The 18,958-nt window shown below is 45.1% G+C and overlaps 1 protein-coding gene across 3 annotated transcripts in view; it reads right to left on the bottom strand.

Moving 5' to 3' along the window:
• TMEM94 (transmembrane protein 94) overlaps positions 1–18,958 on the bottom strand; it is a 52,908-nt gene that overhangs the window by 7,499 nt on the left and 26,451 nt on the right. For 2 of the 3 annotated variants that reach the window (XM_064728585.1, XM_064728584.1), the window contains 15 exons: positions 16,947–17,003; positions 15,007–15,111; positions 14,232–14,396; positions 13,789–13,998; positions 13,304–13,619; positions 12,400–12,573; positions 9,053–9,155; positions 7,248–7,465; positions 5,556–5,737; positions 5,218–5,356; positions 4,460–4,575; positions 3,501–3,600; positions 1,654–1,762; positions 937–1,126; positions 46–123 (listed from right to left, as the gene is read on the bottom strand). In XM_064728585.1, the coding sequence (XP_064584655.1) occupies positions 46–123; positions 937–1,126; positions 1,654–1,762; positions 3,501–3,600; positions 4,460–4,575; positions 5,218–5,356; positions 5,556–5,737; positions 7,248–7,465; positions 9,053–9,155; positions 12,400–12,573; positions 13,304–13,619; positions 13,789–13,998; positions 14,232–14,396; positions 15,007–15,111; positions 16,947–17,003 (2,262 nt within the window). The remainder of the gene's footprint in view (positions 1–45; positions 124–936; positions 1,127–1,653; positions 1,763–3,500; positions 3,601–4,459; positions 4,576–5,217; positions 5,357–5,555; positions 5,738–7,247; positions 7,466–9,052; positions 9,156–12,399; positions 12,574–13,303; positions 13,620–13,788; positions 13,999–14,231; positions 14,397–15,006; positions 15,112–16,946; positions 17,004–18,958) is intronic. The other variant, XM_064728586.1, reaches the window with a different exon arrangement.

The following is an 18,958-nucleotide window of genomic DNA, read 5'->3' as shown; positions in this document are numbered from 1 at the left end:
CTGTCCTCTGAGCTAAGCACTGTCCCCAGCCAGGCCAGGACTCACCTGAATGACAACCAAGGTCAGCTGGCACTGCAGCAGGAAGAGGAAACACTTGCGGATGCCGTAGGTTGCGTGCCGGGCCTGGAAGGAAGCACAAGCCCTCAGAGCCCTGCTGGGAGCAGCTCCAGCCAGGAGCAGTCACTGCAGGCAGGGACAGGACATGTGGCCTGCAGGGGAAGTGGGAGGGGACAGCATCTGCACACACTGAAAGCAAAGAGGGATGGTCTCCTGCCCACATGGAGAGGTTCTGAAGGAAAGGCAGGATTTAGCCAAGGGGTAAGTTTGTTTAAACTCCTGGCTTTTCTGGGGTTTTGCTTCTCCTTAACACTGCATTGTTGCCTGGCTAGGGATCTCTGCAAGATTATACTTCATCCAGATGAACAATATTCATGTTCTGTTGCCATAAGGCACCATTTCCAATCCATTCCCTACACCTTGGACCAGGAGGGCCAGGCAGATTCTCAGAAGATTCTCCCTCTTGTGCTTCCTGGACAAAGGCCAGGAGTGTCACCCTGTTCTTCTAAGTTCTTCTAAACCTTCTGATGTTTACATTTTTATAATGGAATTTCTCACACACTTTTCATGTAAATAATGATTGTTTTGAATTCCTTTCTGTAGGAGGAGAAATTTGATGGACTGTTGGTTTGACAAGTGTGGCTAGAGAGGCGGCAACTTCATCCTCCAATCTATGGTCACTTTTGAAAGTCTATAAATACTGGAGTTCAGAAATAAACTACACTCTTTTTACCTTGGACATTCCAGCTTGTGTGTGTCGTTCATTTCGTGTCCTATTGTGGCACAGGAGGCACAAGCCAAGCTCCTGCTGGCAGCACTGTGGGCACCTGGAGCACGGTGCCAGCGTGAGCTCCTGGCTCTGGGGATTGCTGGGCTCACCTGCTCTATGAGCCTGATGATGCTGGTGCTCTCCTCCTGGCGGAAGGACATGGAGCAGGGCAGGCTGTTGAGCTGCCCTGAGAGCTGCAGAGGGGTCAGCTCCTCAGAGCCATTGCTCAGGCTGGTGCTGGTGGCATAGCCAAAGGTCTCCCAGGAGCAGCGGGATGGGTACAGAGGGTCCAGGGCTATACTGCAAGGACAACACAGGGCTTGGTGAAAGGCCTCATCCCAGCAAGGAAACTGTCTCACTGCAGGCCAGCTTGGAAGGTCACTCTGTGCTGTGCCATGCTCTGTATACCTTGCTCAGGTAGAGAAGCCTGAGCTAGAACATGAAATTAGGACCAAACTCCCTAGAGTTCATTTATTCACAGAGAAATAATGAACATATTTGGGTTTGTGGCACAAGGTCAACAAATTGGCTGATCCATGGGCTACTTTCACTCTTTCACCCATTGGAAAGGATCTGTAATGGCAGTTGGGGCACAACAGTCCAGCATGTAAGAGACTTTCTTCCTTTAGGACATGGAAATACCTCTGTGTGTCAAGGGCCTTAAACAGACACCCCCATCCAATCCCCCCAAATCTCCCTCTTGTAGACAAAATGGGCAGAGCAATTGTGAGCATCTCCCTGCACAGCCCACAGGTGGTGTGAGCCATGGCTGGGTACTTGCTACGATGGAGGCAAAGGCAGTGGAGGAGGAACAGAGCCTGCCCCACCTGATGTCACTCTGCAGGAAGAGGCAGCTGTTCCGCAGGTTGGCAGAGCTGCCCAGGCAGCAGGTCACCTCCCCATACTCCTGCATGATCTTGATCATCTCACACATGGCTGCAGAGGGACAGAAGGAGCAATAGTGTGTTATGTCACTATGCACACAGAAATGCAGTGTTTCACACGCTTTCCAATCTGGATAACAAACAGATCCTTTAAAACTGCCCCATCTGATACTCATCACTGTGTACACTGAGATCCACAGTCAAAGCACGTAATTAGAAAGTTAATTTACTGCAGACCAGGTGCTCTATCTACCTGCCACTGCAGGAATTCTGTGGTTCACAGAACTATGACCCAGAGATTTGCATCTCCAGCACACCTCTTTCAGACCAGAGCTGTAGCCTGGGTGCATAATACAGCTTCAGCATCAAATGCTTTTGTTAGAAAACAGCAGAAATGAAATAAACCTAAATAATTCAAACTGAAAATAAATACAGTGTTTCAAACTCAGCAGCACATCACTAGTGTTGCTGCAAGTCTAAAGGAAGGGAGGGAATGTAACAAACCATTCCAAAGGCAGTGCCACATGGAGCCATACTCAGAGCCAGCCCCTGTTCCTGCACTCCCACCACCACCACCTCCACCCTTTATCAATGTTTACTGACATCCCTGGGGCCTCTTAATCAAAGCTGCTGTTTGATTTGATTTTAGTTCTGTAGCTCCATGCACAGTGCTCTGTGTATACATGGATTTTCCAGAATGCTCCAGGCAAAACCCCCCAAACCTCCCGTCTGCAGATTCCCTTGTAAACACCTTCACTAAATGCCTGCTGCACAAAGACTGCAGCACTGAGGGGCTGGGTCAAGAGGGGAGCTGCCACTTCTGCCAGAGAGAGGAAATTTGGGCACTAAGAGTGAAGACAGACTGGACTGTGATTGACATGCTGGAAACTGTGACCAGAGGTACTGAAATGGCAAATCACAATGATGCTCCACACTCACTGGAGATTTGGCAGTTATTTGCCAGTTGAGCACTCAGCCCCTTTCTTTAAGTAATAGCTCAGAGAGAGAGAGATTTTGTCCTTTCTGTTTCCTGCAATCAAAAACTGCAAAGCAGCAGAAGGTGTTAACAGCAACTGCCAGGGGAACATTCTTCTGGGAAGTGATTTCCAAGTTATAGAAGAGTTGTGAGCAGAGATCAAATTCTCCTGGTACACTGATAACACTTATTTAATGAAAGGCAGTAGCATTTTGGATGTTTGCTTTTGTATCTCTTATGAATGCAAACTGAAAGGGTTCTCAGCCCAATTCAGCAGCTGGACAACAGCTGCACTAAAATTCAGTTAACACCTGGCTCCCACAGGTAGCAACAGAGGGTAATTAATATCAATAAGTCCTTCTAAATTTCTGGAATGTATCCCCTTCCCTTCCATGCCCACACTTGGATGAGCCAGACCAGGGAGCTGGGGAAGGAATTCATGAATAGGAGTAGGAAAGGGCACTCTGTTGGGATTTTAGCTGACTAGAGACTGGAAAAGTACAAGGCCGTGGCTAATTCCAAGTCCTGCAAGATAGCGTGTCCTTGGGCCTAGCTGGGTATGATAACAAATAGTGAAAGAGACATGAGAAAAGAGATGTAACCCCTAAAGAATAGAAAAGAACTAGTGTTGTGGTGTGGCCAATGGACGGTGTAAATTGCAGAATATTCATGAGCTCATTATTTGCTGTATAAGTGTCTGATGCTCTCTTCAATAAATGGAACTTGCTGATGACTCCCATTGAGCCCCGAGTTTTCCCTGCACCCCACAAATGGCTCATCCCCAACAAAGAGCTCATTCTGCAACAGCACTCACTCTCTGGGGTGCAGTCTGTGAACAGGGGCACCAGCAAAGGCACGTTGTCAATGTTCTGGAGGTGAGGTCTCACCTGGTGGATCCCCCGGGGGAGTTTGGCCTGAAAAAGAGAAAGGACAGATAAAGCAGGGGTGTGAGAGAGAGGCATTTCAGAAGGAACTGCTGAAATGAGAATGATGATTCCTAGAATTATGTAACTTCAAGATCAGATACAAAATCATGTTCCAGCAGATAGAACTGGCTTTCCCAAGGCACTGCCTGAAGTTTTCTGATAAAGTTCTACACTGACCTGCCAAGCTGCCTGTGCTTGCCCTCAGGGTTTGTAAGGTCAGTGTGACAAACCTGTGCTCAAGGATTCCTGAGGACTTTTTGCCTGTGTGGAGAATCTAGTCAGACACATCTGCTGTCTTCCAGCAACTGCATCTATTTCAACTGCAGCCACATCAGCCTGCAGCAAGGCAAGAAGGGTTCTTGCCTTCTAAAACCAGGCCTAAGAGATTTTTTTGATCTGTATCTCTGATATTCCTGTAATCTCTGCTGAGCACATGTGAGGTCTTTCTGAAGCAGGAAGGGCTTGTGTCACACTCTGACCACTGGGCAGCACCAGTCTGTGGCTCACAGCTGGAGGAGAGAGTGTTTCTTCTGTCTGCATGGAAAGTGGGGATGTTCCCACTCCCTGCCCAGCCCATGAGACCCAGAGGAACTGAGATGCAGCTCTCAAGGTTACCCCATGTTTGCTAACCTCCATTCCTAAACTCCTAAGCAAAGAGCCGTTCAGCAAAAGTAACTAACTGAGAGAATCCCAAATTTCCCAGGCTCTAGATACCCTGCTGGAAGAGAGAAATCAGGGGTCCCAATGGAAACCAATCTCCTTTGAAAAGGAATTTCCTCTGGGAGTACTGAGGTGACACTCCTGCCCATGACAACAGCAGAGGGTGCACAGGGAGAGGGGCCCTCACCCTGTTGCAGTCCTCCAGGAAGCTGGGGATGTCACTGTCTGTTGGCTGGAAGCTGATGAGATCCGAGTGCCCTTCCTCCTCCATCAGCAGAAGCCCCTCCACATCATCTCGGGAAACTGGAGCAGAGAGGAGCAGCATAAACAACAACCCCAAACCTGCCTGTGCCACCCCTGTGCCACCCCTGTGCCACCCCTGTGCCACCCACCCACGTGGGACATGCACGTGGCACTGCAGAAGCCAGGAAACGTGAAGCCTGATTTTCTGGGTTAGCAACACTCACATCTCCCACTCAGTCATACAAAATGCAGTATTTTTAGATGACTAATCTGTTCAGAGGTAGATATGTGAGCCTAGTCTCTGCTCTTTTGAGACATGATACTTTATCTGTTCTGCTGTCCTTCAGGGGAAGAGAATAAAGAAATCCCAGCTGAAGTAAGAAAAAAAAAGAGTAATGGACAGGCAAGTGACCTTCAGTGGTTTGACCAGGGCCCCAGCAAGAACCAGAAGCACTCATGAACACATAAATTCATGGCAACATAGAAGGATGTCTGTTTCCAAAAACTTGGTACTGGCTGGCTAGAAAGGTTATAAATGTAAAGTGGTGTCGCTTACACACAGGCACCTGAGGCCCATCCAGTTTTGTGCTCAAATCTCCTACAGATCAAGTGTCTGGTGTGGACACAGGAACCTATGAATGGGTTTAGAAGAAGCACCCAGGAAACAGATGGCATTCAGAGTGGCCAAGGCACAGTTCTCACCCTGATGGAGGTCATCGTGCAGGGAGCCAGCATGGCTGGGGCTGGATGGGGGGATCTCTGAGCCAGGCACATCACCATTGGGTGTTAAGGATATGTGGCAATTCCAGCCAGTCTCCAGACCCATTTTCTCAGCAAACACCTGTGGGTGAGCAGACAAAGGGTTTTAGAGTGGCTGCCCAGGCCAGAGCACTGCAGACTGATGCCATACTGAGCACAGGCTCCTTCTGGACTCATTAGTGGGCTGAATCAGATTAACCTTACATTGCACTGGAGCTAAACTCTCCAGTCAGACAAGCAGGGGCCATGCAAGGTCAGGGGGGTCAGCAAAGGCAGCTTACCTTGCTTTTGAGCTCATCTTCCAGGGAGAAGTAGACAAAACGAATGCAGGCATTGACCAATCCATCAATGAGGCGGACAATGTCAAGGCGGGCCTGATACTGAGATGAGACCATTCCCATGAAGATCTGTCCACTCAGAGCCTGGATACAGTCCTCCTTCTCCATCACTTCCCCAATCCCTTCTTCAGGCATGCAATCCCATTGAGACATGGGGGCCACGTGGTGGGGAGGCCACCAAGGTGACACCAAGGACACGGGATCCAGACACAGAAATGTGCAGGAATACAAACACAGGAGGGAAGATGAGGAGACATCCATTTGTCCCAGCATACCCAGTCACAGAAGTGGTTTCAGGACATCCCCACACAGGAGACCAAGAACACAAGTGGGAAACAGCAAGCATGAAAAGGAAAAAGATAAAACAGAAGGCAGGGATCAGTTACAAGGAATCTGGGTAGAAAGGTCAAGGATGTGTGCTTCATAATGTTCACATGTGCATTTTAAACACATCCTACTGTGCCTAAACAACATGATAAGTCTAGCTGAGGCACAGTGGCATCAGAGCACGAGGGGCTGATGCAAAGGAACTGAATCATGTTCCCTGCAAACATTTCCAAAAAGCCTGCAAAGGCTCTTTGACAGGTTTCCTTCACCATCACTAGAAGCCAGTGGTGAATGGGGGCTGGATGCAGCATGAAGAACAAAATAATAAAACACTTCACATAGTGGCAAGGCTTGCCACAGGTGGAACGCAAAATTATTCTGAAAACAGTCACAACTGTTCCTAGCTGTTGGAAACCCCACTGGTCACATTTTACAGAATGTGAGACCAAGGCAGAAAGAGTTTAAGACTGGTTTTCCAAAAGAGCCTCCTGGATTTATGTAATGGTATGTGCTTCCTTCTCAGCTTCCATTGCTGTTCTGAAGGATTTGTACATGTCATGTTCATCTAGTGGGAATCAGTTCCTTCAGTACAGCAACAAAATCTATCAAGGAATAATAGTTGCATAGCACTATACATTTCAATCCTTTGAAAAGCCCATCCCATGTGATTTCCAGAAAATCAGACAAATAGCAAAACAAGTACTGAAACACCCAGAAGTCTTGACTCTCTGTAGCCTACTTTAGAAACATGTCAAAGGAAGGGGACCAGGACACCAGTTGGTTCATCACAGGCCCTTTGGGTCTGGTCTGGTCCTGGTCCCTCAGGTCTTTCTGGTCCAGTTTATTGAAGAAAGTATCAAACACTTATACAGCAAATAATAAGCTTATGAATATTCTGTAAGCCAAACAATCTATTGGTTAAACTATGGCATTAACTCATCCTCATTCCTTAGGGGTTACATCTCTCTTTTCTCATGTCTCTTTCACTGTTTGTTATTACACTACACCTAGGCCTCAAGGACATGCTATCAACACAGGTGCAGGACTTGGAATTAGCCATGGTTTTGTACTTTTCCATTTTCTAGCAGCTAAATTCCCAACACAAACAGACTTCCAACAAGGAGAAGAATTTCTCTGTAAGCTTCAACAACTTAACTAGAAACACCCCTACCAGCTGCCACATCATTACTTCCTCCGAAAACCCATCTACTTCAGAAACCCTTCCTTCCAAATTTCCATCTGCTGCTCTGAACAACAACGTTCTCCCAGCTCTGGGCGGGTCAGATGCAGCAGCAGAGGCACACGTACCATCCGAGCTCCAGCTGTTCCTGCGGCTGCTCTGTTTGATGGGCGTGGTGCCCGGGAGGTCGCAGCAGGTGAAGATGGCGCTCTGCCCTGGCACCTGCACCAGCTCGATGCACTTCCCGTTCAGCTGGGAGGACAGGGCACACTGCATGGGCTTGTAGGCAAAGGCAGAGCAGTATCCTGACAGGCAGGCTCGCTGGTAGAAATCCAGCACCTTCTTCCTATGTGGAAGAGGGAAAAAAACCAGGCAAAGTTAGCAAAAATGTGCCACATTTCTGATAATACAGAAATGCCATGTATTTGGAAAAATGTCTTCCATTTCCAAATGTCTGAAGAAGCCTTTCCCTACTGCTTCAGCATTCTCCAAGCTGCAGGCACTGCAGGGCAACAAGAACACATATTCCAGCAGGGATAGTGGTGAATGTTTGTTTGGTCATCAGATTGATGGGTATGTGTTGGAGATTTTTTCAGAAATGGCTTAGAAGGCAGCTGTGAGGAGCAAATTCTCACAGCCTGTTTCTGTAAACAGTAGAAGTTCTCAGGTTGTTTTTAATTACAAGTAAAAGTGACAAACATGAAGGCCTTGAGAACCTTGCATACCAGAGTTCTCAGGCAGCTTTCTCATAACAAGTAGATATTCTATCTTTGGCTGTTTTGGGAAAGTAAAAGTAAGTTTTGAGAACACAAATCTTGGTATTGGGAACAAAAGGAGGGGTTGGTGTGTTATCTCTGACCTATTGTGAGCTCGGGTTTGCAATATGCATGAACTTAATTAACACGGTTATAAAAAGTGACTGATTGAGTCAATAAACGGAGTCAATGCTGATCAAGGAAGATGGGTCTTCTCCCTCCACTTCAATAGGTATGAACACAGAGCTCTTCAAATATACTTATTAATATAATATGCTCTACATGGCTGCCAGATGACTCCAAGAAAGTTCATTGCATGACAGCAGAAGCTTAATTCATCAGACATAATTTATCTCTAGGGAGATAAACACCAAAGAGGGAACTGACAACTCTGACAACAGGATCTATGGCAGAGATAGTTGCAGGAGCAGACTTTTCTCCTATCCCCTTTCAGAGTATGGGGTCCCAGGAGCTGTATTAAGTCAATATTCAGTCACTGAAATATGGTGAAGTTCCTTCTCTAAGCTGAATTCACAAAGGTAAGAAATTAGACTATACATCAGATTTTTAATTTGCTTGTAACATGATCAATATTCCAAAAAGGCTAAGTGACAGCTTTTTCACACCTGAGGATATGCAGATTTAGAAGAACAATGTGAAAAGTCAGTGAAACTAAACATTAGTGGTCTGCTGTGCCAATAGGAACAGCAATTCAGCCTGTAGATAAAAATGCAGCACACACTGTCAGATATTGCAGCAGGACTCCAAGGGTGTGATGCTTTGTGTGGACTGGTTCAGGCACAATTGATCATTTTGCATTTCATGTAAGACAAAACATTTTTCTTGAAAAGCAACAAAAAATCCTCTGCTACCAGCATGACCTGATTATAATTCAGTCCTACTACACAGTACAGTCAGAATCAACTTAAAAGAGGACAATATCCCAACAGATAGAGTGAGGAGTGGCCTGCTCTTCCAGTGCAACTGAATGCTTGTTGCTATCTAATCTCTTACATGCTATGATAACAATTACAAGCAGAGATGGCTCATGTTCATAACCTACTTGAAGCTCTTAAAAAGCTTAACAAGCATCACTAAAAGAATTTTAACAGAGTGACCAGGTTCCCTCTGCATTTTATCTGCAGCTCCTGAGTGCCCCAAATGAGAAAGCTGCCCACCTGTCAGAGCCAGAGAGGGGGTAGATGTCAGTACCATCCCAAAAGTCAGTGCAGGCCTCAAGGATGATGTCAGCTGTCCCATGAGAAAACATCTGCTCAGTGCCTGGAGTGTAGGAGAACAATGAGTCAGCATCACATACACAGCTCCAGGAAGGGCATATCACACCAGCTGCTCCCTTATTTGTTAAAACATGAGTGTTCCCACCAAATGCTTTGATGCATTCCAGATATCCCCTTTTCCTCTGCTCAAAGTCTTCATTCTCCATCAAGAAATTGTTCAGGATTGATGATGCCCCTGTAACTGCCCTTTGTCTAATTGTGGGTCCAAACAAGGCTGTGATAAAATATGAGCCATGTAGTCCCTTCCTATTCTCCCCCTACCCTGTGTATCAATCCTGCTCCTATAAAGGTGTGATAATATCTTATTCCTGCATCCCACAGAGCAGAAGAGAAATTCCTTTGTGCCTCTTGTCAGGAAAGTACAAGCAGCAGTGATGAGCCTACGGGGATCAAAGTCTGCCTGTGCTGCAAAGTGCATTCATTTCTAGGCCAGACGTGGAACTAAAGGGTAAGAGCTATTCTTGAATACTTTTCATTCAAGTAGCAGAAGATAATTTGACAGTGTGATCTGTCAGATAACAGCCTGTTTCACATTTTCACCCTGAAAATGTGTTAAATCAGGATGGTCAAAAGTTCAATATAAGAGACTCCAGAAAAGTAACTCAACTCATGCTGTCTTTAGGGAAGAACTGAAAATCAACGGACACCACAGCTTGTCCTGGTTTTCCTTCTCCCCCTATTTTAGTTTTTAATACAGACTCAAAATCTCTTATTCCTTCTTGTAGTCAGAGGTGCCAAAAAGTTTTTCTCAGAGGTGTGTGACATCCCTGATGCAGGCCCCAGGCACAGGACACAATTCAGGGGCGTGGGGCTGTCTCCCCTCCACACCTCCTGCTCCCTCTCATTTGTATCAACCCATCAACATTTCCTGCACGTAGAGTCTCCCTTCCCTCCTCCAGCTGCTCTGTGACTTTACCCCCAATGGCTTCAAAGCTGAGCTAATGAAAAAAAAAAAAAGAAAACCACCAAAGAAAAACCACTGCCAAGGAAAATGAGCCCAAAGGCTTCTTGCAGGCATTGCTGCTGACTGCTAATGCTCACACTGGCTGGTGAAACCCAGAGCCAAGAATATCCCCTCAGCACAAACCAGCCAGGGACCTTCAGGAACACCGGAGGATTTTCCAAAACACAGCAGCTCTCTGCTTTTGCTATAAATAGTCATCACAAGCCAAGTTTATCAGCATAACAAACCTCCAAGACGAATAAGAGCTGTGTGTGAAAGAAGGAGCCTGTCTCAGGGACACAAAGGAGCACTTGTGCAGAGCTCTGGGTAATTTTATTGTATAAACACCTAATCCTTCCCACCTTGCTCCTAAGGTCAGGTAGTCCTTGCTCAGAAAGAGGGAACAAGAGATGTTTATCCATGCAAAACCTATGTGCTGGACACAGAGCAAGAGCTTGCAATGATGTACCCGTGTTCATGCCTGTCAGCAACTGCAATCATTTCATTCCATTAATTCCCACCAGAATCCCACACCACAGCCCTGCTAAGGGGAAAGTGGCAGTGACTGCAGACACTATAAACTGCAAAGAATTCACTGAGCTGTCCTTGCCAGTAAAATGAGCTCAGCCTTCTCCCTTCCCAAATCATGAATTCTCAGGCCAGGATTTCTCTGGCAAAAGGGGGAAAAAATGAATGAATAGGGCAGGGGGTATGACAGCCATTCATGGCTGCTGGGACTCATTGGGAAGAACCAAACTGCTCCAGGCAGATCAAAAGGAATGGAGCAGTGCAGCTCCAGCACAGGAACACAGAGATGGTACTGAAGGCATCGTGAGCACCTCATTTCCATGGGGTCACTATGGATCTGGGATGAGCACTGCCAGATGCTGGGACATGAATTTCAATAGAAGAGTAAGGGAACATACAGATAAGCTGCCTCCTATTTCTGCTACAGCTGTAGAATTTATGTATCTTGCTTTGACTGCAGCATGTCATGGGAGTGGGTGGATTCCAAGATTTATTCACAAATAATGTGTGGAGAGAGGTAAGTTATGATCATCTGGTCTGACTTCTGCATAAACAGAGCCATTTGACTTCATCCAATGTTATCTGCACAATCCAGTATTTCTGGTTCTAAAATGGCAGTATTTTAGGAAATTTCAAGGGACCAGACTATTGTGTGAGAGGTGTTCCAATGGTTAACTAAACCCAACTGGCAAAATTCCTTTTAGAATTTACTCTAGACAGGATAATCCAGGTCACACCTATTCGTCTGAGCTCCAGGCTCTAACCTAAACCGTTTAAAATTGAGGATAAGGAGTTGAAATGAGGCAACATTAAAGGTTTTTTCTCTACACTAAAAATCTCAGCATCAAAACAATTCCTACTTACAAAGGCCAGGTAGCAGCAATAAGAACAAATGAAATACTCCTCCCCAGATAAAGACAAAAATTTAAGAAGTGGGTGAGAGAAGACAATTTAACCTGGTAAAACTCTGGCCAGCACAATGATCATGTTTCAGACTCAATATTGAACATATGTCAACTCTAGAGAGCCAAGTTCAGTCAATTTAAGGAATTACAAAGAGACTAAGAGCTCTGACAGGCAAGCTGTTAAATCTTTCTGAGGTGCTTTAAGACCTCAACCAGCTGTACATCCTTTCCATCCTAGCCCATTCCTCTGAGAGCAGGAAGGCAGAGAAAGAGTGGAGAAGTCTGCATGACTTCAGGCTTATATTCATGGTCACTGTGAGTTTTCAGGCTTATATTCATGGTCACTGTTTTATTCATGGTCATGAGAGCATTGTAATTTCTTATTAGTATGCAATATAGGAATGTGTAATGTAATACACTAGACAACTCTCAAAGATATTGGTTTATGATTTATCAGAAGGATGAGCATTATTAACTAAAACCCAAAGTGATATTCAGCCCTGTGCAGTATTAGTTTCACTACTATCATGAAGTCTATTAAAAACTCAACAAACCCATGCCACACTCTGTACTGCCATTTGTTCACAGAAAACAGGTCTACTATGTGCTATCTAAGATATTTTTAAAAAATTATCTGTGATTCTGGAGTGAGCCAAGGCTGGGAAGAATTCCCCCCTCAGAATACCCCAGATGATCACTGAGGTTTGTTAATCACATCTGCACTGGCCATGGGCAGAGCAGGGCCATCACCCACAGGGACTCCAGGCTCTTCCAGCCTGACATTTTCTGGGATCTCTGAGGAAAAGCTCCCCCTGTGCCACGTGGATGCCCAGAGAAAAAGGCAGCCTTACTGGTAGTGGTGTCCTTCACAAACAGGTTAATCATGTGGCTCAGGGGGGGTCTCCTCTTGGTGATGGATGAAAGCTTCCCCAGGATGGTTTCCTTCACCATCTCATCACTTGGCAGGCGGTACAAAGCCAAATAGTTCTCCTGCTTGAAGAGATCTTTAGCACCTGGTGTGAAACCTGAAACATGAACACAAGGAGGAGGAAAATCAGGCTCTTTTCAATGCAAAAGGGAAGTCCCTTCTGATTCTGTGCCACCCACTTTGCCTGTGCTCATTCTGGCACCTCTGCAGCAACTGGTAGGTGAGCTGTGCTCAGTGTTCATCTATGTAAATATGGCTCAAGATCTAGGATGAAAAACACTCAAAAGGACTAGATTAGTAATTACAGCGTTCATGCTCTTGTTTACTGATGAGAGTAACTGTGACATCACAGGACAGGCACAGAAGTGAGTTCAAGTTTCCAGTTTTTAATCCTACTGTTACCTCTAACCTCTTACTGCCCTTATGCCTCCATTTTCCCATGTGTAAAATGAGCTGAGGTACATCCTTTATCCCCAAACACCCTGTAAAGCCCTACAGTAAAGACAGGACAGGTACATGTTCATTAGCAGTATTCTTTGTCTCCTGATGAGACTGACAGACTCACACCAGGAGAATATGAAGCCTAGCCAGGGCTGGCTGGCACTATCCCTGATAACATTTGTTCCTTGGATAGCACTGACAATGTCAGAACTTGCCAAAAGCCATCTCTTTAATAAACTCTTTTGGCAACCAAACAACAACAGAGTCAACCCTGCATTTCCACCTCCTCAGCAAACGGGACTGGGGAAATATTCTCATGCACTCCAGGGATTAAGTGTCTATTGACAGCTGATTTCTCCATGTCTGTTCATCCAGCTGCTCCTCACCTATCAGCCTGGCAAGCTCACAGAGGCCCCAGGGCACGTGGACAGGCAGCACAGCATTGTGGGTCTCCTGCAGGGCGATGTTGCACAGGTGGTCGGAGAAGCGGCACAGCCGCTCGGTCACGCCGGCGTTGCACAGGTTGAGCAGCACGTTCAGGCCCAGGGGCTTGAGGGAATTCAGGTGCATGTGCCAGTTGGAGTCATCAAACTGGATGCAGGAGGGGTTCTGCTGGTCCTGGGACAGGCTGAGCATCTCCAGGTGGTAGTCACACACAAAGTCTTCAGCCTCACAAGCCAACACCTCGCTGTCCCCAACGACCTGGTGCAGCAGGCAGAGAAACTGCAGTTTGTTACAATGAATACAGCCTGAGCCTAGAATCCTGCAGGGAATTCCCAGTTAAACTGCCCAACAGTGGGGACTCTCTGGGTTTGAGTTTGTGTTACAGCTCCACAAAAGCTTAATTGTGTGCCCCTCCAGTAAATCTCACCTGAGTATGCTCCTCCTCTCCACCCTCTGTGTCCTTGCTAAAGCTCACATTGGATCCAGAGGGATGTTTGCTTCTGCTGCTTGGCTTTCGGTGGGCAGAGGCTTCAGGAGCCTTTGGAGCATCACCAGACCAGTTGTTCCTCTCCTGCTCATTGGCCATGTGCACTGTGTCTGCCAGGGGGCCAGAGAGCAAAGCATCTCTTTCATGGGGCTGTGGGAGACCAACAGAGCAAAGGGAGGTGATTCAGTGGTTCAACACAAGGCACTGCTGATTCACCTCCTGCTTCAGACTCCTGTAGAAAAGGATCCTCACTTGTTTCTTCATCTTTAAGCAAAGAATTATGGCACAGGACTTCCCTACAAGGCCCCTCTATAATATCACATTGTGTCAGTCCAAGTGTGACTGCAGCCAACACACCACACTATGGGGTAAGGATCACCCACCTCATCTTCCATCTCAGGATGGCAGAAGGACCTTGTGGAGAGCTCGTCAGTCAGGTCTTCGTGGCTGTCATGAGGTGGTTCCACCTTCCCACTGAAGAACAGAACAGTCTCTGGGCTGGGGTTTGGCCAGGAAAGAATCCCCTGCTTGTCTACACAGCAGAGCACCTAGAACATCCCACAACACCCCCAAGAAAACAAAATCTTAGTGAAAACATCTGTGTTCATTCATAGTTGTAAATATCATGACTTTAATAAACACATGGGAGGACAGACAAGTCTCTCCTTCACCAACTTGCTCTCTGAAGAAACTGCACCTAATAACACTGCAAGAAATCCAAGAATTCCTTGCTCTAACAAGACTGATGAGTTGTTTAACGCCAATTTTACTTTAGCATGTTACAAAACTAGGCATCATGAAGCCCAAGGGAAGGAAGCAACTATTCAACCTATTTCACTAGCTAGTACCTTACCAGGACCCAAACCAGCTGGTTCTTGCACAGGAATCAAGAGGATAATTTATCCAGAACCAGAGCTGGAAGATACAGACATCCTGTCAGATGTCACAGAATATCCCAAACCATTGTTTTAGCCTGTAAATGTGCTTGGACATGACAGGACAGTTATAAACTCTTCTACAAAGACAGGTGCCTGAAGGGTTTCTAATTCCAGCACAGTGAACTTTGCTTGCAGTCTGTGCTCAGGGAACAATGACATGAATGATGCAAATGAAGCATCCTCACAGGGCTCCTCGTTCTGACAAGCCAGCAATACTCACAGTGACAGATCCCAGACTGTGGAGCAAGCTGGAAGTGAAGCTCAGAGTTGGGGATTTGCCTTTTACAACACAGAGGAAGTGGCTCCAGATACAGCGGATCATTTCCTGAGGAGGGAAGCAGAGCACATCAGCCAGTCAGAGACTCATTCAGGGAAGATGAAGGGAGAGAAGGTGAAAAGGGAGTAGGACATTACCTGCTTTCACTTTCAACACAGGGATACACTGTAAGATAGCCATCAGTCTCTGTGGGAACCTGTTACCTGATACAGTGCTGGTGTTCTCCAGGGAAAAGCATTTCTTCCCCTTTCCACTGATTGCTAACAGTCAGTCTGATTGTTGAATTGAGAATTCACTGAAACTACCTCTTGTCCACCCAAAACCACAGAAATGAATTCTGAAGTGAGTTCATTTCGAGTGAATCTGTTGTCACCTCTTGGTGTTTTTATCCTGAAGTAACTCAACCCCTTGGACTGTGCAGTTTGAGGCCTTTGAGTTCCCACCACCATGCTGCAAATCAGGTAAAGGATGGGGTCCCTGTGCTGAGGTGACTTGCTCAAGGTCACTAACTGAGGCAATGATAACATCAGAAACAAAGCCAAGGTGCCCTGACTACTCCATTCTTACAGAGGAACTGCAATGGAACAGAAAGAAGGGGATATTTTGTAAAATTAAAATGTCCAGTTGGCACCCTTCATTTTCTACACAGATATGTTTCAGAGGGAGTCTGGATGGCAGTAATCAATCCAAGCACCAGAGCTGTGTGCTGTCCTCTGGCAATCCTAAAGCTAGCAAAACCAGGATTGAATTACTGTGTTATTTTACTGCTTTTTAGTTGTTATTCTGGAATACTGTGACTGCAGAGCACTTCCCCCAAAGCTCCTCAAATAATTTTCCCTGGATTCTAATGGTTAGTACAGCAGTAAGCTCAAATACAAAACAGTCTGGAGCTATCACCAAGAAAAAAATAATGCTCTTATTTAAACCAGTTTCTTCTAAGCAAAAATGTTACAAAAGGAAAGAAAGAGATCTCCTCAACAAGGTAGGCCAGCTAAAATCACCCCATTTAATATCTGAAAAACATCTCAGCTAAATGATGAACTGGCACAGAAAGGCAACAAAATTATCAGCAAAAGAAACACACGTGTGTGCACCCATGTGCACTCCTCTGAGTGACTGGGACAAGGAGACAGGAATTGATTCTTATCATATCAAGGGATTTTTAATCACTCCTGGAGTCCATCTGCATCCTTATGGAAAGGAGAACCTGAACACCAGATAAACAGAGAAGTATCTTTCCTTTACCCACCTGTTGAACCTGGATGATGCAATTTATAGAGTGGCCAGAGTAGTTCCTTCCCTAGAAAAAGGGCTCCTGAATGTTTAATTGCCCCAGCTCTGGAAGCACCAGTAATGTGCTTAAGCCTGATAAGAAGCCTATGGAACAGGATCAGACTTTTTAAAAGCCTGAATACCCCACAGTCCTTCTGCAGTTTGGTCTGGGTGCTGACCACCATTCCATTCCTCTGGGTTTTAGTTTTGGCTTCAACAAGGATTCTCAGGTGCAAGCAGAAGACTTCACTTCGTTCAGACACACACCATATAAAGTTTATTTGACTTCTGGAACAGGACTTGCAAGAGGTACTGTCTCCAGGACAGAAAATGTTGATTTCAAACCATTTGCAATATTCAGAAAAGCCCAACTGGACTCAGCATTGAGGTCACCTCAAACTCTAGCCAGCACAGCAGTATTTACACGGGGAGGTGGAAGGCAAAGACATGCAACCTGCATGCACAGCAAATTAAAGCAACAAATGAGTGACAACGGACAACTGACACAAGTAAAAAGGGTCTAGCAACAAGCAGGAGATCAGAAAGGAAGGGAAAGGATATCATGAAGTTCTGCAGTGAAGATGGAGGAAAACAATTCATAATAATAGTACCTGAGAAGATACCATCTCTGTGTAGCTGCTGAGAGTGTCCTCTGAAAACTTAGCAAGCTGCAGCAAGAGAAGAGACCAGTTACTATAATTGTGCTCAGAAATGTGCCATGAGGAACATCCTTCCCACAGGATGTGCCTTCAGGGAGGAGAGAGCAGGAGCCCTGCTCTGGGGGATGGCTGTACCACGGCAGACCCAGCACTCATGGCAGCAATTTCGGCTTTAATGGACTCTGCTTTTATCTGCTTGTGAAGCACAGGCAAAGTGCTTGGTGCTGTACATCACACAGCAACACACAGTCATTACCTACATGCCCACAGAGAAAATAATAGCAATTAGGCCCAGAGGAGGATCTTTCTGGGTGGTTATTTTTGGTTAGAAAGAGGCAGGATTGAGTGATCTGATTTTCACTTATATGGGTCAGTTACAGGAAGGGAGCTGGAAGATGGGCTGGAAAAGCAGGTGCCTGGAACACAATGACACAGAGGAATGAGGCAATATGAATGGGATGTGAGAGGAAATGAAAAGAAATTACAGCAGGGCACCACCACGGTGCTCTTGGAATCACCCTGAGAAATTCACTAACTCAGAAATTTTGCATCCAGCACAAAGGTATTCCACACTAGATGTAATTTTGAAAAAGTTTAAATTTCAGTGTATTCACAACCACAAGTGACCACGGCAATTACATTTATATGTAAATAAAACTATAGCCCAAATAATAAAGCATATATCTGGCATTTGAAAAAGGATCAGTTTAACAAAGCCATAAAAAAGCCAAGAGAAATATGTCAGAAATCATTTAAACTGAGAACTATGAAGGATAATTAGGAACTGCTTAAGAATATTTTGTTACAATTTTAAAAAGCAACAATCCCATAGTAAAATAAGAGACCAGTTTTAAGTGAAAATAGAAGTAAGAATTAACATAAAAAATAAGGAGAAGTATACCAGTTGGTAATTAAAACCAGACCACTGCTTGTTAAAGACAGTGAAATTGCAAATGACATTGTAGGCAAGGCAGACATGTTAAATAAATATTGCTATTCTTTATTCAGTGATACAATCATACCATAGGATAACTATGAAATATTTTCCATTCCAACACCAGCTACAGAAAGTAAATATGTTTAAATTAGCAGGTCTGGACAATGACTATTACTGCTGATTTTGCAGAAGGCTTGAACTATGGATTAAATCCCAGTTCAATGGAAGTGGTGCCAATGCCCAAAAAGGGAAGGAGAACCATCCAAGTTACCACAGGACCCCAGACAGACTTTGATTTCAGACAGAATAAAAGAGCAGCTAATATGAGACTCAATTAAAAGAAAAGAAGTGGAATAATAAAATCAGTGCCAAACACCACAACTATATGAGCAGCAAATCTCCTCAAACTATTGTGATATCTTTTTTGACAAAATTACAAATTTGTCTGATAAAAGTACTGCTTTTGACATAGACCATTTGTTAATTTGACTTGATTCTAAATGCTTGACTAGCTTTCTAATGAAAATACCAAAGTAATAGGGCCCATGTTAGATATATTAGAAACAGACTATCTCTAAATGGAAGAGAAACAGAAATTATTTGCAATGATGTGCTACTACCTCGAGCAGGGACAAATCTGGGTATTTTGTTAATAACCTGAGAGAAAACTAAAAACAACATTTTACTGATAGAGACTGTAAAGGATACAAAGTTTAGGGCAGGGTGCAATGTAAAGAGGACAGACCACTGTCACAGAACAATATGGATTGCTTGGGCAGTATGCAAAAACAAGTATCCCAACAGGCACAAACTAAGGCTGTGTATTTAGGTGCAAAAAATCCTTACAGGATGAGGATTCTCAGAAAGCATTAACTGCAGCTGAACTGCAGCTGAAAGATCTAATGGGATCCTTTGTGGTACAAACAAGGGAACACAGAGCAGAAAGTCCAAATTGTTCTGAAATTTATCAAAAGCACAGCTATTACTGGAATATTTTGTGGGGCTTGAGATTCATAACCCTACACTG

This window comes from Zonotrichia leucophrys, chromosome 18 (genome assembly GCF_028769735.1).
Source record: "Zonotrichia leucophrys gambelii isolate GWCS_2022_RI chromosome 18, RI_Zleu_2.0, whole genome shotgun sequence".
Taxonomy (NCBI): Eukaryota; Metazoa; Chordata; class Aves; order Passeriformes; family Passerellidae; genus Zonotrichia; species Zonotrichia leucophrys.
Note: the sequence above shows the minus strand (reverse complement) of the source record. Positions and strands in the feature narration are given on the sequence as shown.